The sequence below is a fragment of the Eschrichtius robustus genome, chromosome 1 (genome assembly GCF_028021215.1).
Source record: "Eschrichtius robustus isolate mEscRob2 chromosome 1, mEscRob2.pri, whole genome shotgun sequence".
NCBI classification, from domain to species: domain Eukaryota; kingdom Metazoa; phylum Chordata; class Mammalia; order Artiodactyla; family Eschrichtiidae; genus Eschrichtius; species Eschrichtius robustus.
The window spans coordinates 89576549-89603767 of record NC_090824.1 but is presented as its reverse complement, the minus strand read 5'-3'; the positions used below and the strand labels follow the sequence as shown (position 1 = coordinate 89603767).

The 27219-nt window shown below is 38.7% G+C and overlaps 2 protein-coding genes across 7 annotated transcripts in view; one reads left to right on the top strand and one right to left on the bottom strand.

Moving 5' to 3' along the window:
- The window catches only part of GANC (glucosidase alpha, neutral C), a 73708-nt gene extending 61835 nt beyond the window's left edge, over window positions 1-11873 (bottom strand). The window contains exons 1-4 of one of the 3 annotated variants that reach the window (XM_068549951.1): window positions 11654-11873; window positions 10963-11284; window positions 6453-6515; window positions 4820-4928 (exon numbers count right to left, since the gene is read on the bottom strand). In XM_068549951.1, the coding sequence (XP_068406052.1) occupies window positions 4820-4928; window positions 6453-6515; window positions 10963-10991 (201 nt within the window). In that variant the 5' untranslated portion in view covers window positions 10992-11284; window positions 11654-11873. Of the gene's footprint in view, window positions 1-708; window positions 842-4819; window positions 4929-6452; window positions 6516-10962 lie in introns of those variants that run through there. The other 2 variants (XM_068549963.1, XM_068549957.1) reach the window with 2 other exon arrangements.
- A 115-nt stretch (window positions 11874-11988) lies between these two features.
- TMEM87A (transmembrane protein 87A) overlaps window positions 11989-27219 on the top strand; it is a 43455-nt gene continuing 28224 nt past the window's right edge. For 3 of the 4 annotated variants that reach the window (XM_068550032.1, XM_068550024.1, XM_068550040.1), the window contains exons 1-7: window positions 11989-12191; window positions 13494-13554; window positions 16491-16576; window positions 19864-19977; window positions 22407-22460; window positions 22547-22591; window positions 26454-26571. In XM_068550032.1, the coding sequence (XP_068406133.1) occupies window positions 12048-12191; window positions 13494-13554; window positions 16491-16576; window positions 19864-19977; window positions 22407-22460; window positions 22547-22591; window positions 26454-26571 (622 nt within the window). In that variant the 5' untranslated portion in view covers window positions 11989-12047. The remainder of the gene's footprint in view (window positions 12192-13493; window positions 13555-16490; window positions 16577-19863; window positions 19978-22406; window positions 22461-22546; window positions 22592-26453; window positions 26572-27219) is intronic. The other variant, XM_068550047.1, reaches the window with a different exon arrangement.

The following is a 27219-nucleotide window of genomic DNA, read 5'->3' as shown; positions in this document are numbered from 1 at the left end:
CCTTTTCCTATCTTATTTCTCCCATACTGAATAAAAATAAAACCCAGTAGTTCGTCATCCCTAAGTCTAGTTTTTTTGGCCACAAGGGCAAAAATATGAGACAGGTTATAAAAATCATGGTGGTAAAAACAGCCTTGTCTATACATTCAAGCAGTGGAATGATCACAGTTCCATTAAAAGTTTTTTTTTTTTTAATTTCACCCAAAACTAGTAGAGACTATGACTGAGTTAACAGAACAGCCCTCGAACACATATTTAAATGGTGGTGGGTATTAATAAGGGAAATTATGACCCCATCAACTTCTCCATGATGGGTAGATCTTGCTTGTCCTCCGGAACTAGGTCTCTCTACTATATTATAAGGAATAGTTAACTTAAAAGGCCTAGAGGAGTGAGCAAGGACCTCTCTCAGCTATCGGTCAAGACCTTCCAGGATTCAGAGAATGGTCTAAGATTCATTAAATTGCTGTAGGGCACTTATTGCCCCTTCCGTAGTTGTAGCCAGCTGGTTTATTGCAAGCACTGATTCTCTATGGAGAACGCTGGCAAGTTCACACTGGGCATTAGCATGTTCCCCAAGGACAATTAGCCTGTCCAGGTATGCTTCTGATTGCTTGGCCAGTTCCCCAATAAGCTGCCTGTTCCTGGCCATTTCTGCAGAAACAGTCCTGATTAACCAGTAGTAGTTGTTCCTCATCTGTTGAGGAGGTGGCTGGTTGGGCAAAGCCCCATTGCTTAGATGAAGACGCAAGGGATAACTTCATGGAGGTGCTCAGAGATATCCCTGCATCCTTGAAGAAGCTGTCAGAAGTGTTGTCACCAGTGAAAACTTGCAAACAGGCTGCAAAATAAACATTTTGCCAAATAGTTCATCCATGTCATGAAAAAGCATAAAAATTAGCAACATAAAGTAGGTCAAAGATGTAGGTCTGTTCCAAATAGCCTTGCTAGCAGTGCTTTTTAGGTACACTCAGAAGATAGCATAAATTTCCCTGCTCTGGTGTCACAAGACTAGATCTTCTCTTTTTCTCAATCCAGGTCAAATTTTGACTGAAGGTAAAAAATTGATAATAGTAGAAAAAAAGAGGTCTAAAAAAGCAGTCAACACTTTACTGATAACGCCTTTAAGATTTTTTTCTGGAAGCTTCTTTATCAAATATCTGATTATTTTGTCGTAAGAAATAGGACCCTATGTGAGAAAACTTAGGGATTTGAACCTGCAACCAGCTTTTCTTCAAAGCCTAGATGTCCTGACCTAGAGGCAACACACAGGGCAACACTTGTTTGTTTTGTAACATTACTGTGTCCCAGGAACATCATGTTTGCTATGGACTGAATTTTCCCCCTTCCCCAAACCCTCCCCATTCTCCAACCCTTCAATTCATATGTTGAAGCCCTAACCCTCAATGTGATGGCACTTGGAGATGGGGCCTTGGGAGGTGTTTAGGTTTTGATGAGGTCATGAGGGTGGAGTCATGATGGGATTACTGCCTTTACAGGAAGAGACCAGAGAGGTAGCTGTCTCTCCATCATGTGAATATACAGTTGACCCTTGAACAGAGATTTGAACAGCATGGGTCCACTTATACATGGATTTTTTTTCAATAAATACTTACTATAGTACCATACAATCCTTGGTTGGTTGAATCGTGCATGTGGAACCATGTATACTGAGGGCCGACTGTGAAGTCATACTTGGATTTTCCACTGCTAACCCCTGCGTTGTTCAAGGGTCAACTGTACACTAAGGAGGTGGCAGTCTACAGGGCAGGAAGTGGGACCTTGATCTTGGGCTTCCCAGACTCCAGAACTGTGAGAAATAAAGGTTTGTTAAGACACCCAGCTTATGTTATAGCAGTGTGAGCTCACTAAGACAACGGTGAATGAAACTTGGTTCTGTTTCCTGGTTGCTTATTAAGTGGCAGGTTGGGAGAAGGGAATTGGGAAGAAGGATTTCAAAAATTAACAACAAAGCCTGACAACAAAATTATTGCTTTAAGAGTTTTAATGGTGTGAGGGCAGGTAGGCACTAAGAGTGCTGGGTTTGTCAGAATCTGCCTCATCAGTGAAATCTGAGAACTGCAGCTGTGAGCTGAATATGATCCTCTTAGACTTTGGGCTCTGTCTCTCTGAACCTGAAATAAAAAGCTATCATTCTGAATAAGTGGATGTACGTGGCTTTTTAAAAATCTCCAGACCATATCCATACCAGATCCTACTGTGAAATCTCCCATGAAACACCCATCTCATCCCAGAAACAACCTCTAATGGAGGCTCCTTGACTGTGCAGTGAGCAGGATACAAGGTTCAGACAACTTTAGAAATTACTGTTTGGATCTTTGTTGTCCCTATCAAACTGATAGAGGGCATGAAGCCTTAAGTCCCTATTAGTCATCTCAACTCCAAGGGACAAGGAGGACATTAAAATGACGTTCAGTTCAGAATTTTAGGGTGACCTCCCAGAACATACATTGCATGCATTTGCCTGACATCAGAGCATGCAGATTCCCTGTGCAGCAGTATTATTTCCAACACCTGAACATTGTGTCTGTTCCAAGGGGTCCTCAAAGTCTGTCTTGGGAGCCACGTTGCTGACATCCTGGATCACTTGCCCTTGCTTGTCTGGCTCCTCAGCTCCCTTCTGAGCCATGTGCTGTCTTGCGCTGAGCTCTCATGGGTCCTCCTGGACTGTGGCTTCTTTTCCTTTGAAGGCATCCATTATCTAGTGGGCTCTGGTTCTGGCACCTGACCTGAACAGCATTGTCCCTCATATTTTCAGGATCCAAAGAGAGGTGTGTACAGAGAAACTGACCTATCGTCTTGTAAAAGGCAGTGTGAGAGGATCCACCACTAACTTCACTGGTGTGGAGCTGCATTGAGAAGTTGCATGTTGGCACACACTGGTATTCCGAGTGCCTCATTTACTCTGCCTCGGCACGTGTCGTGTGTCATCACGACAGTGGATTGTTCAGGTGCGCAACAGACTGAGCCTCCCCAAGGACAGAAAGGGATTCCTGCCCTGACCATGGGACAGCTACAACTCTCTGGGGCTAGACACATCAGAGGCAAGAAGGAAAAAGAGCCAATGACAGGAAAAATGAGAAAGGAAGGGATCTGACTGCTGGTATTAAAGGCCTACCGACTCCTGGAAGGTCTCTGGTGGACGCCTTGCATTTCCTGGAGCCAAGTGCTTTTGCTGACCCTGAATACAGGGGTTTGGCTGGGTATTGGGCTATTAGACCACATGCAAATTGCGGGTGGCTCTCTAGGAAAGAAATTAATGCTGCCCCATGTTTTGCCATGAACAGCTTTCAAACTCGGCTACAAAAGGATGTAAAGTTTGGGAGACCTGGATCAGTAGTTGAGGAACTATGACTTCCGGGGTACCATGAGCTGTGAACTCAAAGGTTGCACAGATGCCAAGCAAGGGGGGAAATTCCTCCAGAAAAAAATGAGTGGTATTAAGAAGTAGCACTAGGTTTTGAAGAAAGGCTAACCATCCCTTCAGTGTAGTTAAGAGAAAAGAACTAAGTGTGCTGCTACCACGACTACATCCTTAAGTAACCATAAGTTGGGAAAAAGGGACGGGGATAGAGAACACAAACTGTTGATATGATTCTAGCCCCTATTTTGAATTCAGGCAAGAAAGCTATGTTAGAGGATTCTACACCTTTGAAGTGACTAAAATCTCTAAAACTTCATATGGAAGGTAGCCTTCCTCACCGTGCCATTGCTCCTCCTGCCTGGGAATAAAGTTGAGCCTCCCGGCTAAGTTAAAGGCCTTACAAATGTTACAGAGAACGCCCTGATGTTGTGGGGCAGTGTTTGCTCTGTCTTCTCCAAGAAGATTCCTCAGTGTAATGTTATACGGCAAGCGCTAAGGTAGTCACAAGATCTCTCACAATGCTGCAGTGAAAGTGGGGATGTCTTCTCAGTCTGCTTCCCAGAACTGGGATTTGTTAGTGAGCGGATGGAATTACTATCTAAGCTGTTATGGGACTAGACTGCCTGTCTTTACCTATGTCCTTCAGCGAATTACCAATTAAACCAGATTGGTCTGGGAGGCCTTAGAAGCTTAGGACACCTTTCGAAGACAGGGGAGGATGTGAAGTGAGGGTCAGGTTGGAAGCATCAGCTACTTGTGCATAACCACACTTCCTAGCCCGGCCCACAGCACTTCCTCTGTGACTGGCCCATCTGAAGTAGTGTGAAAACTTGACAGATGAGAAAAAGCACTTAGGATACTGCTCTAATCCTTTCAGCATGTAATAACTATGGTGATCTGTTAGTGAAGCAGCTTAGGGGAGGGAACATTTGTGACTTATTCAACTGCATAGACCATTGTTCCTCTTGCCCACTGACATTTTGAGGTTTGGACATTCACTGAATCTGTACCTTGCTTGAGGGTATGTTGTGTAATAGTGATAAAAAAAGCGTGGGTGCGTGACAGAGTCTACAGTCACAGGTGAAAATTCTGGTTACTAGCTATGACTTTGAGCAAGTGGCATTTTAGACTTCAATTTCCTTACCTGAAAATTACGGACAATGCAATGTACCTCTTAGATGTATTCTGAAGATTAATTAAAAGGAAATAACATTCGTAAAACATCTAAGAAAGCATCTGATACAAGGCAATCTGTATGTTGATAGTCATATTACTTTTAAAGTAGCATTGTGTAGATATTAAAAAGATGGCATTACTTCTCTCACAAAGTTTATTTTTGAAGCATAGTTTAATTAGCCTTTGTGGAAATTTACTTCATTCAACCCAAATAAATATAGAAACAAATAATTCTCTGTAGAAAATACTTTTTCTCACCTTAGCTGCTTCGTTGATGATTTGGAACCTGGTGCTCTCTTTGCCTGCCGTGACTGAGTCTAGTAATGCCCGATAGGTAGACTGCTTGGAGAGCCGCTGTTTCTGACGCCTACAGATTTGGAGTATACAGACGCCTAAGAATGATTTGTGACTCTCAGCCTCCAAAAGACTATATTACCATGTGGAAGTCATTAAAATTCACTTCGATAGTAAGGGAACTGGGCACAGGCAGTATATTAGTACTCCAATAAAGCACTAAGAGGAGTATCAATAATTTAGAGAGCTAACGAAACTAATAAGCAGAGTGCTAATGCAATTAATAAAATAATAAGAAGAGTACTAATAAAATTGTTCACCATAACACTACTCAAGGATGGTATTTTGTCCCCTTTATTGAGAAGGTGGGGCAGTTTTCGTAGATGACACGTATTAGCTTGTTGATGGCCCTCCCTCTTTCCATGAAATGTACACTTTAATTGAAACTTAATAAATTTTAGTGGAAATCCAATATAATCCAGTGGTTTGTCAAGGTGACCAGGAGTTCACTATAGAATTCCCTCTAAGGTACCTGTTCAGAATTAAAATGATATGATTTTCTTTCTCTAGAGTAGTGTGCATAAATTAGAAAGTTGTATGATGTAATTTTTGGTGATTTCAGTTTCAGGACCACATAAAGGTAGACACTCAAAAAAATTTTTTAAAGAAATATTTTGTGAGGCTCTGGGGAAATAGGCAATCATATAGTGGTGATGGGAGTGCAAAATGACACAATCTCTATGGAGGGATATCTGGTAATAGTTAAAATTTCAAATACATTTACTCTTTGACCTAGTAATCCCACTCCTGGAAATTCATCCTACAAATATACCTGCATGTGTAGGAAATGACATATGTATAGCTTTTCACTGTGGCAGTGACGTTACAGCAAGACTGAAAACAACCCAAGGGTCTAGCAATAGGAGAGAGACTGAATACATTATAATTTACTCAATGGAATACCATACAGCTATGAAAAAGAGGACAATTTCCATATACTCATACAGAGCTCTTCAGAATAAATTATGAAGCAGAAAAAAAGAGGTATACAACAGTGTATATAGAAAGCTACTTGGCGTAAGAATGGTGGTGATATAAGAGTGTGTGCATTCACAAAAAGAAATACTGGAAAGATAAATAAGAAATTAATAAATCTGGTTACTTACAGGGAAAGATGTGGAATGGGGTGGAAGGGGACAAGAAGGAGATTAACATTTTTCAATGTGTATCTTTTTATATTATTTGATTTTTGAACCATGTAAAAGTATTATTTCTTCAAAGATTCAAAATTTTAACATTAGTTGAAAAACACTTTGACTTTTAAAATGCCTGTTTATTAACACAGTAATGTTAATTATAATGTATAAGTATATAATATAATTAATTATAATTAATAATAACATTAATAATAAAATAATACAGGAGTTAAGCTAGAGTAGTAAAGGTGAATTTCTCCTGTCAATAAATTCTTTAATCACTGAATTTCCTAATTGACTCTTTCCTCAGAAAGTCTATCAGTTCTCAAAAATTTAATAAACATCAATTTTGAAATATTTTCAGAACTATTCTACCTAGGTCATATACTTCCTCTTCTTACCTGTAGAAAGCAATCTTGCTGCAGTCTTTGAAAATGTTTTTATCCACAGCTTCATCTTCAACACTAATAAAAAGAAATTTTAAGAAACTTATTTTACATAGGGTTTGTGAATCCAAATTTTGTACCTTCTCTAACTATAATATAAATCATGGGACATAAATCACTGTGATGCAAAATTGTGTCAGGGCCATAACATAACACAATAATGTGTTTGCTGCAGAACAACATCCTTTTGTAAACCGCCCATGGTAAACAACAAAACATGAAGTTCTGGGATTGCTCAGAAAGCAACAGAAAAAGAGCACCGTCACTTATGAGAAAGGGTTCTTTAAAATTAATGACTGAAGGCTATGGCTACAACAATAAAATCTGAAGGAGTAAAAACAAAAAGCCCCAAACCAAACCAACATAAACAACCCACCCACCTATTTATTCAACAAAATATTTTCAGAACATTCTTGCTGAGTGTTGGGCTCTGAGGAAGATAAGAAGTGATGTGTCCGAGCTTTCTTTGAGAGCCTAACCAACATCACAAATCAACCTGACAAATGATATAACAGGTATGTTCGAGGTGCTAGAATAAGGATAGAAACAGACAGAGAAGGAAAATCCTTTGCTTTTTAAGATGATGCTGACAATCTAGGGGCCAATGTTTTTTATTTTTTATTTATTTTTAACATCTTTATTAGAGTATAATTGCTTTACAATGGTGTGTTAGTTTCTGCTTTATAACAAAGTGAATCAGTTATACATATACATATGTCCCCATATCTCTTTCCTCTTGCATCTCCCTCCCTCCCACCCTCCCTATCCCACCCCTCTAGGTGGTCACAAAGCACCGAGCTGATCTCCCTCTGCTATGCGGCTGCTTCCCACTAGCTATCTATTTTACGTTTGGTAGTGTATATATGTCCATGCCACTCTCTCACTTTGTCCCAGCTTACCCTTCCCTCTCCCCGTATCCTCAAGTCCATTCTCTAGTAGGTTTGCATCTTTATTCCCGTCTTGCCCCTAGGTTCTTCTGACCATTTTTTTTCTTTTTTCTTTCTTTCTTTTTTTTTTTTTTAGATTCTATATATATGTGTTAGCATACGGTATTTGTTTTTCTCTTTCTGACTTACTTCACTCTGTATGACAGTCTCTAGGTTCATCCACCTCACTACAAATAACTCAGTTTAGTTCCTTTTTATGGCTAAGTAATATTCCATTGTATATATGTGCCACATTTTCTTTATCCATTCATCTGTTGATGGACACTTAGGTTGCTTCCATGTCCCGGATATTGTAAATAGAGCTGCAATGAACATTTTGGTACATGACTCTTTTTGAATTATGGTTTTCTCAGGGTATATGCCCAGTAGTGGGATTGCTGGGTCGTATGGTTGTTCTATTTTTAGTTTTTTAAGGAACCTCCATACTGTTCTCCATAGTGGCTGTATCAATTTACATTCCCACCAACACTGCAAGAGGGTTCCCTTTTCTCCACACCCTCTCCAGCATTTGTTGTTTGTAGATTTTTTGATGATGGCCATTCTGACCGGTGTGAGATGATATCTCATTGTAGTTTTGATTTGCATTTCTCTAATGATTAATGATGTTGAGCATTCTTTCATGTGTTTGTTGGCAATCTGTATATCTTCTTTGGAGAAATGTCTATTTAGGTCTTCTGTAGGGGCCAATGTTTTTTAAAACCAAGTTTCCAAAAAAAGCTGTTTCTGGAAGAGAACATGATCAAGATGTATGTACATTGCTACTTCAGTATATGTAATTAACATATACTGATTAAAACATCTATAGGCTATAAGGAAGAAAAAAACCACACTGACTTTCATGTAGAGACATGATGAATATATCTATAGTCAGCATGTCCATGATTATATAGGAAGCTATGACTGAACATCAACTGCAAAATATTCTGAAAACAAGCCCAAATACACTGGGCCATGGTTTATCATGGAAGTAATCAAATCCTTCATTGACTCAGTCTTTGTCACCGTTTCTTTTAATTAAGTGTGCAAAGATTATGGACTTCCCTGGTGGTACAGTGGTTAAGAATCCACCTGCCAATGCAGGGGAAATGGGTTCAAGCCCTGGTCCAGGAAGATCCCACATGCCACAGAACAACAAAGCCTGTGCACCACAACTACTGAGCCTGTGCTCTAGAGCCCGCATGCCGCAACTACTGAAGCTTGCGTGCTCTAGGGCCAGCATGCCGTAACTACTGAGCCCTAGTGCTGCAACTACTGAAGCCCGCATGCCTAGAGCCCATGCTCCGCAACAAGAGAAGCCACTGCAATGAGAAGCCCGCGCACCACAACGAAAAGTAGCCCCCGTTCACCTCAACTAGAGAAAGCCTATGTGCAGCAATGAAGACCCCAACACAGCCAAAAATTTAAAATAAATTTAAAAAAAAATTTTTTTAAAAAGAGTGCAAAAATTAGAGAAATTTGTAGTCTCCAGTTTTTTTTTTTAATAGATCTTTTTTGGAGTATAATTGCTTCACAATACTGTGTTAGTTTCTTTTGCACAACAAAGCTAATCAGCCATACGCATATACATGTCCCCATATCCCCTCCTTCTTGAGCTTCCCTCCCCTCCTCCCTATCTCACCCCTCTAGGACATCGCAAAGCACTGAGCTAATCTCCCTGTGCTATGCTGCTGCTTCCCACCAGCCAACTATTTTACATTCAATAGTGTATATATGTTGCTACTCTCACTTTGCCCCAGCTTTGCCCTCCCACCCCATGTCCTCAAGTCCATGTTCTATGTCTACCTCTTTATTCCTGCCCTGCAACTAGGTTCATCAGTACCATTTTTTTTTTTTTTTTAGATTCCATATATACGTGTTAGCATACGGTATTTGTTTTTCTCTTTCTGACTTACTTCACTCTGTATGGCAGACTCTAGGTCCATCCACCTCACTACAAATAACTCAATTTTGTTTCTTTTTATGGCTGAGTAATATTCCACTGTATATATGTCCCACATCTTTATCCATTCATCTGACGATGGACATTTAGGTTGGTTCCATGTCCTGGCTATTGTAAATAGTGCTGCAATGAACATTGTGGTACATGTATCTTTTTGAATTATGGTTTTCTCAGAGTATATGCCCAGTAGTGGGATTGCTGGGTCATATGGTAGTTCTATTTTTAGTTTTTTAAGGAACCTCCATACTGTTTTGCATAGTGGTTGTATCAATGTACATTCCCACCAACAGTGCAGGAGGGTTCCCTTTTCACCACACCCTTTCCAGGATTTATTGTTTCTAGATTTTTTGATAATGGCCATTCTGACCAGCGTGAGGTGATACCTCATTGTAGTTTTGATTTGCATTTCTCTAATAATTAGTGATGTTGGGCATCTTTTCATGTGCCTCTTGGCCATCTGTATGTCGTGCTTGGTGAAATGTCTATTTAGGTCTTCTGCCCATTTTTTAACTGGATTTTTTTTTCTTTTTTTTTGGCTGTGTTGGGTCTTCATTTCTGTGCGGGGGCTTTCTCTAGTTGCGGCAAGCGGGGGCCACTCCTCATCGCGGTGCATGGGTCTTTCACTGTCGCGGCCTCTCTTGTTGCGGGGCACAGGCTCCAGACGCACAAGCTCAGTAGTTGTGGCTCACGGGCCTAGTTGCTCCGCGGCATGTGGGATCCTCCCAGACCAGGGCTCGAACCCATGTCCCCTCCATTGGCAGGCAGACTCTCAACCACTGCGCCACCAGGGAAGCCCCTGGATTGTTTTTTTGATATTGAGCTCCATGAGCTGTTTGTACATTTTGCAGATTAATCCTTTGTCTGTTGTTTCATTTACAAATATTTTCTGCCATTCTGAGGGTTATCTTTTTGTCTTGTTTATGGTTTCCCTTGCTGTGCAAAAGCTTTTAAGTTTAATTAAGTCCTATTTGTTTATTTTTCTTTTTATTTCTGTTACTCTAGGAGGTAGGTCAAAAAAGATCCTGCTGTGGTTTATGTCAAAGATCTTTCCAGTTTTGAAGAATAATCTCTGGAATGATATAGGAAGAGATGTACTTAGCTGAACCTGGAAAGCAACATGTTTGAAATTCATGTGTTAAGAGTTCTGATCACAGGGCTTCCCTGGTGGTGTAGTGGTTAAGAATCCATCTGCCAATGCAGGCGACACGGGTTTGAGCCCTAGTCTGGGGAAGATCCCACATGCCGTGGAGCAACTAAGCTCGTGCACCACAACTATTGAGCCTGTGCTCTAGAGCCCACGAGCCACAACTACTGAGCCCATACGCCACAACTACTGAAGCCCACACAGCTAGGGCCGTGCTCCACAACAAGAGAAGCCACCGCAATGAGATGCCCGCTCGCCGCAACTAGAGAAAAGCCGCACGCAGCAATGAAGACCCAACGCAGCCAAAAATAAATAAATAAATAAAATCTATAAAAACATAAAGTCTTCAAAGCCAGAATGTTGTTTTCAGATACTATCTATCCCCTGCTTCCGTGGGCCCTGGAGTCAGCCCCTACTGGACCACTGGGCCTTTACCTGATTTCCTCTTTCTCAGCTGCGTCCATGACTTCCCAGTCACTTCACAGGCTCCCAGATCTCAGGCCAAGGCCCCAGGCAATCTTTTAGATTGTCAGTCTTTCTAAATAACCGCCAGCACTTCACCACCATCAAGTTTCTGGGACTTTCATGTCCTTAAGGAGTGACAAATTGACACTTGCTCCCGGGATTTCCAGGCCTAAATTAGCGTTTCTACAGAGATTTGGCAAATTTTTCTTGGTTCTGAGTAGCTGATGAGGAACTGCCTTCTTTAGAAACTGAAAAGGTTTTTGCATCCGAGGAGGCGTGTAGTCAAAGAGCCCTAGAGGATGCAGACCAAGAGCATGAGAACCAGGAAGTACCGACAAGGCCTGCGTGATTAGGGCGAAGCTTCTGCAGATCTACCTCAGTGACTGTCACGCCACAGATACTGAAAACTGACCCACTCTCTCCTGTATTTTAGTTTTGAGTAGGAAGTGACGGCGGGGTTGTTGCTGGAGGTTGATGTTCTCCGACCAAACTCTACATCATACTCTTCACGGCTACAAGGGTCTTTTTAAAAGGGCTTGTCTACTGCATTATCCAGTTTAGGAAGGCTTATACTCCACCACCGCCAAACTCCAGTCTTTGCTTAAATACCTCCGGAAACCGAGTACTCACTACTACACGCTAAATAGGCAGCCAGACTTACGGCTTTCCCAGACTTTTGGCCCCAGCGTCTGACTCAGGATGAGGGACTGGGGCGAACGGGAGGAGGAGAGAGCCAAACGCCACATGGGGTTCTTCCCTGGTCCCCAAACCCTTTAAGGGCTGGGAGAGAGAAGAGCCAACGGACTCGGCTGGTATCTTTTGCCGATCATCCTAACACTCCAAGGTTACGGCAGGAAGACGCCTGCGCAGTACGTCCAAAGCCTCACACCAAGCCAGCCGACTGCCTGAGGGCGGGGCCGATCAGTCGCTAAACAAACAAGCCACCAGAGATTTTGAGGACCCGGATTATCCCGCCCCCAGAGCGGAGCCGGAAGAGGGCGGGACGAACCGGAAGAAGGTGAAATGCTTTCGGTAGGCACTCCACGGCTGTGAAGATGGCGGCGGCTGCGTGGCTTCAGGTGCTGCCTGTCATTCTTCTTCTCCTGGGGGCTCAGACGTCCCCATTGTCGCTTTTCAGTGTAGGACCGGCACCCGTCGCTGCTGCCGACCGATCCAAGTGGCACATTCCGATACCGTCGGTGAGTGGTCACTTCAGGAGCAACTGAGCCCGGAGGAGCAAGGGGTGGGGCTACGGCAGCCCAAGGGGTCCATGAAGGTTCCACTAAAGTCCGGTTCCAGAGGGGTGGGATTGCCGGGAGTGTCTGTGTAGCTGCTTAACCGGGACTCACCTCCCTTTAGCGGGAAGCCGTACACTTCTTTGGGTAGATTAGCAGGAATGTCAGGGTCAATTCAGGAGCGGAGAGTGGCGGTGGAGCGGTTTCTTATCAGCAAAGGCGGAGAACTTTCATTGCCTGACTGGAAACGTGTAAACTTGATGTAGAGGTGGAGAGTGGTTTCTCTTTCAGCAGAAGTTTCACAGAATCTTGTTACCCCGGGTTGGATGAGAGGAATATGTAAATAGACATCTTTCTTTCTTTCTTTTTTTATTTTTTCTCTGCACTTTTTTGTTACTGGATAATTCTACTTACGAAGTTGGTTGATTTCGTTTGGACTTTGAAATGGTTATTCTAAGCCCTGCCGTGTAATTAGGAAGCCTAGGCATTTAAAACGATGTATCCTAACGTGAGAATGTTTAAAACGGAAGAAACAGTATTCTAAAGTTTCTTACGATAAGTTAGATTTTCTTAAGGACAATTAACTGGATTGGTTGACCCTTTCTTCCCTTTACCACCTTTTTGAAACCTCGTTTGAGTAATAAGAGCTATAGTCCTGTGAGCCGACAAATCAGATGCTGGCTGGAAATGCCGAAAAGCATTAGTCTTATTAAAACCACGGTGGCCTTTTTGTTCTGCTCTGCTCACTGGTTGTAATGCCCAAATCTTATTTGAGCTTTTGATATGGCAAGAATTACAGCTTTTGTTCATTTGGTGACGATCTTCAGATTCTCAGTTTTAGGTATTTATTTGTTACCTGTAAAATGGTTAATAGTTAAATATGGCTGTCTGCTCATAGAATAGTTTATTTGAAGAAATGATTGGTTATTCTGGACGGTGATTAGTGAGTAAAGGAAATGAACTGATTAAGGAGTACCTTCTAGAAAGATTTAAGTTAGGTTAGGATTTCTAGCAGCCTTCCTTCTAGAGTCCTTGCTTCATGGCCTGTGGAGAAAAGAAAAAACTTGTCTCTGCACCAAGCTTCAAAATCCTGCAGTTTGGATATGGTTGAATTTTACTAAAAGGAAGGATATTGATGCCTCTTTGTGTGAGTGTGTTAAGAAAACTAACGTCAACATTTTATAAATTTTAGCTTTTATATCAGTTATATTCTGCTTTGGGAATTAAAGTGATCTGATGCTAATTATCTCTCCTTTATCTTTGCAGGGGAAAAATTATTTTAGTTTTGGAAAGATCCTCTTCAAAAATACCACTATCTTCCTGAAATGTGAGTTTTTGCATTTCATGAAGTTTTTATTCGAGTTTTTGAGTGATCTTTAAACTTTCAAATTACCTATTTTCTACCTCTGATGATTTACTCTCAGCATAAGTTCTGAAATTTAATAGTCCAGCACTATCTAGGTATAAACCTACGTAGTGTAACTAAGGTACTTTCACAGAATAATCTTTAGAATACTTAACTTTTATGAACATTATTTTCTTCTCTTGTTTTTCTGGTGTTAACAATATATAGTTAGACACATTGTTTTGGTTGATCGCCTCCATGGGTTTTAATCTGTTCTGAGTCATAGAGATAACTGCCAATTTTGTTTTTGTGTGCTTGTTAGATGTTTACTGGACACATGACCTAGGTTTGTCAGACCATTGGCTCTGAACAAATATGTTCAGTAAAGCTTTTGTTTGCTGAAGGAGTATTTTACCACTTGGATCTTTGGAAGAGGAAGCTCAAAGATAATTACCAGGAAATAGGGATATGTAGAACAAAACCAGTCTGTCCAGTGGGAAAACCACTGTATCTGAATCCAGAATACCCCATTGTGCATTAAAGAAAAGCTTCCTTTTATTTCTGAAACTGGCTTTATTTTTAGAGAATGAATGATCATGGGCAGCTCCATTTCAAGATCAGGAATAAAAATCCAGATCATCCATGTGTGCTCCTATGCATATTTCTCTCTATGAAAATGCAAAGTATGTCATAGTTGGATGATTTTATTCTTTTAATCACTTAGTAGGTAGTTACTGAACACCTACTATGTGCCAGACACTGTTTTAGAGAGCAAGGAAGTGATAGAAAAGACCCTTTCTCTTATTTAGATTATAGCCTGGTGGGATGGAGGGGTTAGGTAGAATTTCTATGAAGAATATACTGTGTCCATGAAAATATGATCTCTTGGCTAATAATTAAGTTTGATTTAAATCAAATCTACTCTGACACGCTGGTATTTCTTGTGAGGTTGGCTTTCTAGAAAAGAAGAGCTTTTAGGGATAGCAGTATTTTGTCTTTTGAAATAGCCTGACAGCCTGTATGCTATTCTGTCCTTTTATTATGTACAGTTTCTTCTTACCTGTATTTTGTTCTAATGGTTTTTCTAGTGGTTTTTGTTCAAGCTGCATATTTTGAAGTGTCTGTGTTTCATTGTTGCTGGAGGGTTTGAAGCTTCTTAAAATTTGCATTGTCTTTCACTTTGTTACTTCTGTGTTTTCTCATACTTACCTTGTCTCTGATTTTATGCTTTTGTGGGTATGGTATACAGTAGATTTCCATGAAATTGGCAGGGCCATTTTCTTTTCTTTTCTTTTAAGACTAAAATTACAATTTTTCACCTACATTAAAAATGTCTGTTTTGGAGAAAGAAGTGAGATTTGCTCAAAGCCTGGAACTCTAGTCCCTTCTAGAGATAGCCACTTCTCCCTTACACCTGCACCTGGCTCATCTAAGATTCTTAGGGACTAGACCTGCCAGCCAAGGGAGGGTGGGGAATGTGGCAGGACCATTTTCATTGTCTCTTAAAGCCATTCATTTAAAGTTCTGTGTGTTTTGGGAATTCCCTGATGGTACAGTGGTTAGGACTCCGAGCTTTCACTGCAGAGGGCCAGGGTTCAGTCCCTGGTCCGGGGACTAAGATCCCGCAAGCCTCGCGGCGTGGCCATAAAAAAAAAATTCTATGTCTTTTAACATAAATAGTAGTATTTTTGCAGGCATATTTCCCTGCAAATCTCCTGTTGGGGCTTTTATTTAATTAATTCCTTTTCTGTTTGGTTCTTCTGAGTAGTTCATAACAAGATTGCAGTATCCTTTTCAGCATTTCCATACATTCTATCCAGCACATCAGATTTTTGTGTATTTTAGCCTTATAAAAGCCTTATAAAAGTTGAGCTTTATAAAAGTGTGCCGCTTAAAAATTAGTCTGAGAAAACCACTTAAACCAAAGAAAAGGGAAAGTTTGTAATTTTAGGTGTGCTTCTTTTGTTAAGAGCCAAAAGTAGGTTTTTAGATGCAGTTGTGTTTATCTTTGTCACATTTGCACAAAGTATGTATTTCTAGTGTATTTTCCCTTCCTCAGCTGGAATCAAAGATAAAAGGAAATACTGACTTCCCCAGGTGAGACAGTTAACAGTCATATAGTCAGGTTTACACCCCCAAGTCTTCAGACTAATGCTTTGGTTCACTAGAATATTGTGCTCCAAAATATGTTGAATGAGTTATGTGAGGCTTCTATGATTTCATGAGGTTCCTTGAGGCTTCTCTTAAGGTGAGTTTTAAAAAGAATCTAATACTCTTTTTATCTTTGTTTTTTCTATTCCTGCCTTCCCCAGCCACGTTTGCTTTTTATTGATAGTTCTTTTCTATCCAATTTTGATATCTCTCAAGGTTTAAGCCATGAGGTTTTCCCTCAGTGGAACTATTTTTGTTGCCTTGTGACATTCCTAATGTTGTTATTCCTTGACTCTTCAACTAGAATCTTTTTTAAGACTTTTCTTAAGAGTCTTCAATAATTTGTTCCCTTCTGTTCCCCTGTTTGGCCTAACACAGTGCCATGTATCTTTGTATACTTAAGTGCTTTGCTCAGTAAATATTTAAATGATAATAGAAGACTGATTTTAACTTAAGGCTGCTTTATCACTTCCAGATTTTTTCCCAAGAGAGAACCAGAAATGAAGGTTTTAAGGCATAAAAATAGATACACGGTTTCAAAGGTTAAAAATCCTTAACTGCTTTTTATTTCTGTGAGCAACAATTCTTACTTTTAACTGAAGAATATCCAGTTTTTGTAAAATTTATTACTTCATTACCTTCTGTTTGGAGAAAGAATGGTCTTTGAGTATCTTAGTTTAGCAGGAAATGGGATGTGGGGTAATAGTTTAGGAAAAATGCTTTGTTCGGGAATTATCTTTTATTCACAAAGATTTCTTCTTTTATAGTTGATGGAGAACCTTGTGATGTATCTTTGAATATAACCTGGTATCTGAAAAGTGCTGACTGTTACAATGAAATCTACAACTTCAAGGTATGGAACATAAAATTACAGACTTTTCTTAGAGTTTAGATATCATCGGGTCCCAACCTGATAGAGGAAAGAGTGTCATGTAGCTATGGAGAAGAGCTGGAACTAGAATCATGCTTCCCAATTTGCAGACAAATTTGTACTATCAGTTCTCAAACTTATTGGTCTCAGGACTGTGTTTACTTACTACAGACCCCAAAAAAGCCTTTATTCATGTGGGTTACTGTATTAGAAATTAAAACAGAAAAATACAGAAATATTTATTAATTTGTGAAAAATAACGATTTTTCAAAGAAACTGGGAAGAGTGGTGTTATTTTGTAGTTTTGCAAATCTATTTGTTTAATATCTAGTGTAATAGAAGATAGCTGGATTCTTATACTTCCTTCACTCAGCCTATTGTGATGTGTTATTTTGGTTGAAGTGTATGCACAAAATGTGGCCTCACACAGATATGTAGTTGGAAAAGGGAATGGTATTTTAATAGTGTTTTCAGGTAATTGTGGATATTGTTCTTTGATTCTATACCCAAACGCCATAAGTGGAGTTTCTTAAAGGTTAGTTGCAGTGTGGAATCTGAAACCATATCAGTGAACTTTTTCTGTGCTCTGTTATATTAAAATAAATTGGTGTGTCTTGCACTTTGAATGGTCTTTTGCCCATGTCTGATTTGGCAGCATCTTTCATGGTCACTTAGAAAATATTGGTTGGCTGAATTATATAAACCTTCCAAATATTAATTCATTTTACGATTAATTCAAAATTACATTTGTTAATATGACCTTTCAATCTCATCAGATACTCTGTAAGTATTGGAAACTATAAATCATGGTAGGGAACATGCAAGTTTTCCAAAATTCCAGTTTTTCCTTGAAAGCTCAAATTTTATTTATTTACTTATTTTTTAATAAAATTTTTTTCAAGGTCCAAGAAGACTTTATTATTTATTTATTTATTTATTTTTGGCTGCATCAGGTCTTAGTTGCAGTATGCGGGATTTTCATTGTGGCATGCAGGATCTTTCATTGCGGTGCGAGGACTTCTCTCTAGTTGCAGTGCGCGGCCTTCTCTCTAGTTGTGGTGTGCAGGTTTTCTCTTCTCTAGTTGTGGCAGGCGGGCTCCAGGGCGCCTGGGCTCTGTAGTTTTGGCACGCAGGTTCCAGAGCACGTGGGCTCTGTAGTTTGCGACGCGCGGGCTCTCTAGCTGTGGCATGTGGGCTCAGTTGCCCAGCAGCATGTGGGATCTTAGTTCCCCAACCAGGGATCGAACCCAAGTCCCCTGCATTGGAAGGTGGATTCTTTACCACTGAACCACCGGGGAAGTCCCTTAAATTTTATTATTGACAATGAATGCTGTCAGTTGCCTTCCTTGACGTGACAGCCTCCCTTTGCCCATTTTCAGGAAAATATCTCCCAAATACCCAAGTCTGAATATCTGTAGTTTGTTGGTCATTCTTTCAAGTAAATGAAAACGGTGGATAGTTTAGCTTACAAGTTAAAATAGTTGAAAAGTGCTTTGTCTTAAGACAGTCATTTATAGTATTTTGCATACTTCTTTTTTTGTCTGATAGAATATTTTAAAAGGCATGTGCTCAAAGGTCCAGATTTAATGGCATTAATAATTTTTACTGTTTCATCATGGGCGTTCTTACATAAAACTGGCCTTTTTTTTTTTAACTGCAAGTTTGTGACTGTGAGAGTACAATGACTACTAGTACAGCTAGGTACCAGTGATAGGGGGCTGCCATTTTTCGCATCATTACTTTTGCACTGTCAGTACAAGGCAGATAGATGATGATGATGATGAAGATGAAAATAGTTGTGACCTCTTAAACCTCATGAAAGCATCCATGGGCCACACTTTCAGAATCATTACAGTACACTGTATATGAGCATTGAAGATATATAGCTCCTAGATGGATTTTTCAGGCCTTTTCCATTCTGTTTTCATCCCACTGTTTGCATCATTTCTTTTCTTTTTTACATTTCCCCTACTATTCTTGAGGTTTCTTTTAAAAAAATAATAGGACTAGTCTTTAAAAAATGTCCACCATCCAGTTGGTTTTTTTAAACCTTAAGCATTTTAAATTTCTGCCCAGTATTACGGTTTTACATTATCTTTTTTGTAGTGTTGCTGATTGTATTTTGCTTTTGTTATATAACATTGGGTAAGATTGATGTGATGAGGAGGACTGAAGAATTTAGAGAGAAATATTTCCAGAATATGGTTTGAAATATCATTGACCTTTTCTCCTTATCGATCACTAGCTAAATTTACATATGCTTGAAACTTGTGATAAAAACTGGTCAAGCTTATCAGATTCAGTCTTCATGGGCAGGACAACTTAAGAATGTAAAAATTATTTTGAATTGCCACAGGACAGAGTTACGGAAATGACAAGCAAATAGTTGGAGGTGTGAAATTGGAGCTTCGAAAAAAAGAGGGTGAGATTAGGGATATTGGTATGGGAGAAAAATCACAGAACTGATGAAACCATAGAAATGATTTTTTTTTTCACAGTATTAATAGTGGGCTGTGAATGGCTGCAACAGTTTTGTGCTCTAGCTTATCTAGCTTAGAAGCACAAGTTTTTTGTTGTTGTTGGTGGTGGTGTTAATTTAGTCAAGGAACTCTTGCAAATATATTTTCTTATAACAAAACCCTGTGGACTCTGACAGTTTCCCAGTCTTCCTAGAATTTTTAAGAGGACTATCCTTCATGAGTCGTAGACTAGAATTCTGCACTTTAGAGTCCAATACTGTTAGATTCTTGAATACTAATATATAGTCTTTATCTGATGTTGTTAATTTTATTTATTTATTTAGTAAAGTTATTTATTTTTATTTATTTATTTTTGGCTGCATTGGATCTTCGCTGCTGCGCGCGGGCTTTTTCTAGTGCGGCGTGCGGGGGCTACTCTTTGTTGCCGTGCGCAGGCTTCTCATTGCGATGGCTTCTCTTGTTGCAGAGCATGGGCTCTAGGGCTTCAGTAGTTGTGGCACGTGGGCTCAGTAGTTGTGGCTTGCAGGCTCTGGAGCACAAGCTCAGTAGTTGTGGTGCACGGGCTTAGTTGCTCTGTGGCATGTGGGATCTTCCCGGACCAGGGCTCGAACCCGCATCCCCTGCATTGGCAGGAGGATTCTTAACCACTGCGCCACCAGGGAAGCCCAAGATGTTGTTAATTTTAAAAATAGCAAATCCAAAACTATATTTGTACCAAAGGCAATCTATTTGTTTTCTTTTAAATATCTTACATAAGTTAAATACTTTGTATTTTCTCTGTTTTTCCAGGCAGAAGAAGTGGAGACATACTTGGAAAACCTTAAGGAAAAAAAAGGCTTGTCTGGGAAATATCAAACATCATCAAAATTGTTCCAAAACTGCAGTGAACTCTTTAAAACACAGGTAATATTTGATAGTAGTTGGAGGGAAATAGAAGAGGTGAATAATATGATGGCTGTATTTTTGGTGATATGCATTTCTCACTCCTCAATTCCTTCTGACAGAAGCAAGTTAGAATCATGTTCTGATAGGTACATAGTCAGCCACTTAAATATTCATCTCAAAGAGAGGTTGTGCTTTCCCTTGTGTGTAAAAAACAAAGCCCCGGTTTTTTTATTATAGTAAAATATATATAACGTAGAATTTACCATTTTAACCATTTTGAAGTGTGCCGTTCGGTTACATTAAGTACATTCACCTTGTTGTGCAACTATCAGCACTAGCCATCTCCAGAACTTTTTCATCATCTGCAGTGGTTACTTCATAACGATTAAATAATAAAAACACCCACCCCCACTTCCACTCCCACTTCCCTGGTAACAACTATTCTACTTTCTTTCTCCGTGAATCTGAGTGTTCTTGATATCTCAAAGAAGTAAAATCGTACAATATTTTTTTGTCTTCTTTAACATAATAAAATGTTTTCAGGGTTCATCCATATAGCATGCATCAGAATTTCATTTCTTTTTTAAGGCTGAATAATATTTCATTGTACGTATATACCACATTTTCTTTATCCATTCATCCATCGATGGACTTTTGAAACCCTCATTTTTTAATCCTCTTGTCATCTCATCTAATTGATATATCCCAGAATCAACACTTTTAGATTTTCCTACTATAGACTTGAAATCAAAGGGTTGAACTTTACAACTTTTTTCGAATAAAGGGGAAGAAGTGAATAATATTGTTTATTTTATTTTATTTTGTATTATTATTATTATTTTTTGGCCGTGCTCTGCAGCTTGCGGGATCTTAGTTCCTTGACCAGGGATTGAACCTGGGCCACGGTGGTGAAAGCACCAAGTCCTAACTACTGGACTGCCAAGGAATTCCCAGTATTGTGTATTTTAATGCTTATATGTGTGTAATCATATAATTGGGGTTTATATTATAAAATTCTCTTTTCTTAGAAGTAGAATCTGACCCCAGTTTTTTGATAGAAAAATTATGTATTTTATAGGTGTTGAAAATAGTTATTTTAGCTATAGCTTTTGCATTGTCTTTACTGCATTTAAATACTGCTTCAGATTATTTAGCACCTTTCCTTGAAGAGGCAAGTTCATGGAAAGTTAGGTTTTCTGTCTACTTACTACAAGTAAAGTTTATTGATAAGAAGTCCTTTACTTAATAATTATTAATTGATGAGCAAATGAAGTCATTGATAATTGAACTACAAGGGTTGTGTTCTTGTCATACCGTAGATTTTATGACCTTGGATAAAAAGAAAATAGCTTTAAAATAGTGGAAGTATGGTAGAAAAAGAAAGCTAGGCACAATGTGATGTTGAGTAGGGGGTTTTCTGTTGGTTTTCCAAATTTATGCCCCAGGCTAGGAGGATTGGTTGGCCTTTCTTGGATTTGATTGTGGAAAGTTACCTGTTGTATATTGTTGCCCAAGGTTCACTACTTTTAGATCTGCTATAAGCTTTCCAGGGTTTTGGCATAAACCCCTCTTCATAAGGTTTCCTCTTCCAGTCTAATGTACAGTTGAAATACATGCCCTAATTACTCAGGAAGGATAATGCCTCCTTTGCTGATAACTGGTAAGAAAGGTAATTAGTGGAGGTTTTTTTTACAGGTGTGGCATGTGTTGTGATGGAAGGAGCAGTGGACCTCAGAGTTAGGAATCTTAGGTTCAGATCCCATTTCTGTATCTAAAGCTTTATAGCTTTGAGCCACATTTTCCTCATCTGTAGAAATTCAGGGAACTGTGACATCCATTTATCCTACTTGTATGTTTTCTGTCTAAGGTTTTGTCAAGAATGACAACATCTATAATCTTATAGAAAAATTGAGCGGCCAGTTTGGTTTGATACTATTTTTTAGTTTCTAGCAAGGTTTTATTCACTTGTTTGTGGTTAATTGGAAGTATTTTGTCTGTTAATGACATATTATTATGTTTACTTTTATAATATGTTTTGCTTTAACTGTTTCTGTAGATTTTTTTTTTTTAATTAATAGCTACTTTATTTATTTATTTATTTTATTTATTTTTGGCTGTGTTAAGTCTTCGTTTCGTGCGAGGGCTTTCTCTAGTTGCGGCAAGCGGGGGCCACTCTTCATCGTGGTGTGCGGGCCTTTCATTATCGCGGCCTCTCTTGTTGCGGAGCACAAGCTCCAGACGCGCAGGCTCAGCAGCTGTGGCTCACGGGCCTAGTTGCTCCGCAGCATGTGGGATCTTCCCAGACCAGGGCTCGAACCCGTGTCCCCTGCATTAGGCAGATTCTCAACCACTGCACCACCAGGGAAGCCCTGTTTCTGTGGATTTTGAGCTATGCTTTTCTTTTGCTGTTATACATCTTTAATTTTAGTTTTCTATTTCTTTCATAGAGTTTTTCTGGGGATTTCGTGCATCGATTGCCTCTTTTAGGAGAAAAACAGGAGGTAATTGTTTTCCTTTTTATATATTTCTGAGAGTAAAGTAGAAATTCTGAATTAATTTTCTTTTTTGTGTGTGTGTTTGTTTGAAGGCCAAGGAGAATGGAACAAATCTTACCTTTACTGGAGACAAAACTGTAAGTGTGATAGGGAATTTAGGGCATTGAACACATTTTAGTGTTCTTATGTTTGTTTATTTTAAATTCTTATCTTATGCTTACATTTAAAAAGAAACTTAAGAATGGAAGTTATACACCAAAATGTTAATAACGGTTATATCTGGATGATATTGTGAGTGATTTTTATTTTCTTTTTTATGTTTTCTCTTTTTCATGTTTCCTACAATCAGTCTGTATTGTTTTGTAATTATCACCCTATAAATATTATTTGTAAATAGTAAGAAACTTTTGAGGAAGAACCTTAAACTCCACGTAAAATCTTGTGATAGAATATAATTGGAAGAGTATATCTCAAAATTTACCCTTTTAAAATGTACAATTAAGAGGTTTTTAGTTGTGCGACCACCAATCACTGTCTAATTCCAGAACATCTTCATCACCCCAGAAACTAACCATGCCGTCATTAGCCGTCACTCCTCATTCCACTGTTCCCCCAGCTCTAGGCAAACACTATTCTTTCTGTCTCTGTGGATTTGCCTGTTCTGTTCACTTCATATAAATGGAATCGTACAATTTGTGGCCTGTGTCTGGCTTCTTTCACAATTTAAAACTCTGTTTTAACTTTTACTTCCTTCTTGTACAGAGCCTTAAGATCAGTTGGGGTGAGCAGTTAGGGTCTATTCAGGCCTCTCTTGGGCTGCTTACTATTTTACCATGATTTTTATAATTAACTCCCAGTTGATGTACATTGGGTTGCTTCCAAATTTTCACTGTTATGGATAGGATCATGTTCATAGTGTCTAACTGTATCTTTGTGCACATTTATAATATTTTCTTTAGCCTAAATTCCTAGAGGTGGAACTGTTGGGTCCAAGTATATGCACAGTTTATAAATTCTTTTGTAATGTTTTGTCAAAGTGCTCTGGAGAAAAGTTGTAGTGATTTGTGGTCCCAAGAAAGTAAGATCGCGTTTCCCTCGTTCCTCACAAACAATGGCTATTATAATTTAAAACAGATTTATGCAGTTTTTCAGGTTAAATTTTTGTAAATTGTATTAAACAATAATTGTTGATGCTGAATATCCATTTACATGCATATTGGCTGTTTGTAATTGTGCTTTATTCAGTGGTCTTCTGTGCATAGCATACTTTTAAGTTCTACTGAAGGCTTGAGCCCTGTTCCCAGTGATTAAAGCTGGCTGAAAAGATGACCCTGTTGAATATCACAAGTAATGTTTAGAAATATTTAGTCTGTTTATAGTCAAAAGAAGTCAAAGAATTATCTGTCCTTTGATTATTCTTCCTGAAATTGAGCCTAAGAGAATACTTTATAATCCTATTTAAAGGATACTAATAAGTTCAGTGCCTCTACCCCCTTTTATTCAAACTCTGATAAAACATGTTTTTTAGAGGAAAGGGCCTCTCTCTGTCCCTTCCCCTAAGAAAAGATTTAATATCTTGATTAACTGAGTTTTCTGGTTTGATTTAAGGAATAATGTGATATGTTTACCATTATAATTTTTTTTCTATTAATAAGTTTTATTTTTTGGAGCGGTTTTAGGTTCACAACAAAATTGAGCAAAAAGCACAGAGCGTTCCCACATACCACCTCCACAGATGCACACTCACACTCCCACACCATCAGCATCCTGCACCAGTGTGGTACACTTGTTACAATTGATGAGCCATCATCGACACATCATTATCAACCGAAGTCTGTAGTTTACATTAGGGTTAGTTCTTTGTGTTGTACATTCTTTGGGTTTTAAGAAGTATAAAATGACAGATAAACACCATTATAATATCATACAGAAGAGTTTCATTGCCTTAAAAATCCCCTATGCTCCAGTTATTCATCCCTCCCTATCCCCAAGCCCCTGGCAATCACTGATTTTTTTTTTACTGTCTCTATAGTTTTGCATCTTCCAGAATGTCATATAGTTGGAATCATATATAGTCTTTTCATATTGGTGTCTTTTGCTTAGTAATACGCATTTAAGGTTTCTCCATGCCTTCTCGTGGCTTGATAGTTCATTTCTTTTTAGTGCTGAATAATATTTCATTGTCTGGATGTACCACAGTTTGTTTATCCATTCACCTACTGAAGGAGCTAGTAATAGTATCTGATAGGATTGTTGTGAGAATTAAAGAAAGTAATAAATATTACATGCTTAACAGAGTGCCTAGCCTATGAATATTATTTTTACAGGGTCAAAATATCTATATTTCAGAGTTAAGTGCAAACTTTATCAAATCTTGGAATATGAGAATCAGTCCCTTTGAGATTTGTAAGAGGTAGTTTTTAAGATATGTAAAATTTATAGCAGAGCAACTTATTATACCAAAGTTTTACTGGTTAATGAACAGTTAAGTTCAGGAGAGGTTCAGTGGATAAATAGGACATGATGTACCTGTAACTTTGAATATGTACAGTTTTCTCGCAAAGTGCCCCTGAATTTTGTCAGAAAGAGACTATCAGGCAGAGGTAAATCAACGTATGATTCAACATGACATTTATGTCCTTAAGTTACTAAGATAACCTAGTAAATGTAAAGCTGAAGAATCATTTAATCTGCTTTGTTTTGACACTTTGAATTTGTGTCATGGAATATAATTTTTGAACTCTTGTTCAGAATTTTCTTGGGTTGTAGGATAATTTTAGCATTTGAGAAAAGCTGTGGCTCCCTAGGAAAATGCAGAATCTATTATCCACTTTGAGGGGTTTCATAGATCAATGAAGCTTACCCAGAGGTCTCTGGATAAAAGTTCCTTTTAAGACCAGAAAGTAATAAATTGCAAGTCTAAGTAGTAGTGCCTCCTTTCAGACATGAGGAAGAAGCAGCCAAACATTTTCTATGTTCATCTCCCTTGTCTTTCTGTTTTAGTCTTGCTTTTGTGAAGGTCCATAGTCCATCTAGCATTTAAGGCAACACACCCTTTGATGGCTTTTTGCTAGGGCTGTGCACAGACTAACTGGCTTTGGATCAGGTAACCAGTTCCATAAACATGGAGGCTATTTATACTACTTTCTTGACTTTGGGGGACAGTGACTCTTGCTTTCCATATAGCCCAGCCAAGATTAAATTTTTGATATAAATGTTAGACCTTCTTAGCAGAAATTGTGGTGGTCTTGGGAAGGGCATTGAACAAAGGGAATTAGATTCAGGAACGGTGTTTATAATTCACCAAGGTCATCATGGGTGGTTTTTTCCAGGTGATTTAAATTAAATTTCTTTAGTTTGTTTGGGATATCTGTGTAAAATATAACCTAGCATCTTAGCGTGGCTTAAGTAGAGTTTCATTTTAGGGATTTAAATTGAGGTTTTCCTTGTTTAAAAAAAAAAATGTTAAACATGAGATTTTTGTGTATAACAAAATATAAGATGTCCTGCCTTTTAGTAATTTATAATCTAACCTACTTTATTGTATACACTGTAGGCCTGTTTGTTTTGGCAACTGTTTTAATGAGTAAAAGTGAAGGACTCAACGAAGTTTCTGGGCACATTCTGGAACGAAATATTCATATTGTGTAATTAACCTGTGGGGTTTTTTTTTGCCACTTTGTATTTTTTTAATTAATTTTTATTGGATTATAGTTGCTTTACAATGTTTTGTTAGTTTCTGCTGTACAGCAAAATGAATCAGCTATACATATACATATATCCCCTCTTTTTTGTATTTCCTTCCCATTTAGGTCACCACAGTGCATTAAATAGAGTTCCCTGTGCTATACAGTATGTTCTCATTAGTTATCTGTCTTATACATAGTATCAATAGTGTATATGTATCAATCCCCATCTCCCAATTCCTCACCCCTCTCCCGCCAACCTGTGTTCTTAATTCTTAAGATTGGGAGATTTGATGTCTTCTTTCTTCTCTAGGTAATGCATGAGCCCTTGAAAACTTGGCAAGATGCACCATACATTTTTATTGTACATGTTGGCATTTCACCCTCCAAAGAATCATCAAAAGAAAATTCACTAAGTAATCTTTTTACCAGTAAGTACATTTTGTTTCTTTTTATCATTTGTATTACTGTTATCCAGCTGTGTCGCATGGTGGGTAGTGTAAAATTGCTTTAAAGAGGTAATGATAAGGGGAATTCCGTGGCCGTCCAGTGGTTAGGACTCCATGCTTCCACTGCAGAGGGCACAGGTTCGATCCCTTGTCAGGGAACTAAGATCCCACAAGCTGTGCAGAGCAGCCAAAAAAAAAAAGAGGGAATAATAAATTAAGAATGTTGTCAAGTAGAAAAATTGAGGGAGAGAAATTAACATTTTTCTGCATTCAATATGTATGTGATAGGCACTTCACGTATGCTTTCTTGTTATGTATTATAGATACTAGATTTCATTTTCCTTCATTTGATCCTCCTGCTTTTAAAATTTTCAATTAGTATTATGTTCTCAGTAGACTTGTTAAAACTTAGTTATGAAGTCAAAACTTGGAAATTTTTAAATCGATTGACTTGGATAATTTTTTAATGTCTCAATTTTTCTTAGTGTTCTCCTTTCTACTTTCGCTGCCCAGTTTAGGGATTCATCTATCTCTTACCTAGAATTTTACAATAACTTACTAATTGATCTTATTTTCTGTGGTTTCTTTTTTTGTTTCTTCCTTCTCCTTTACAGTTTTCTTCCCTCCCCT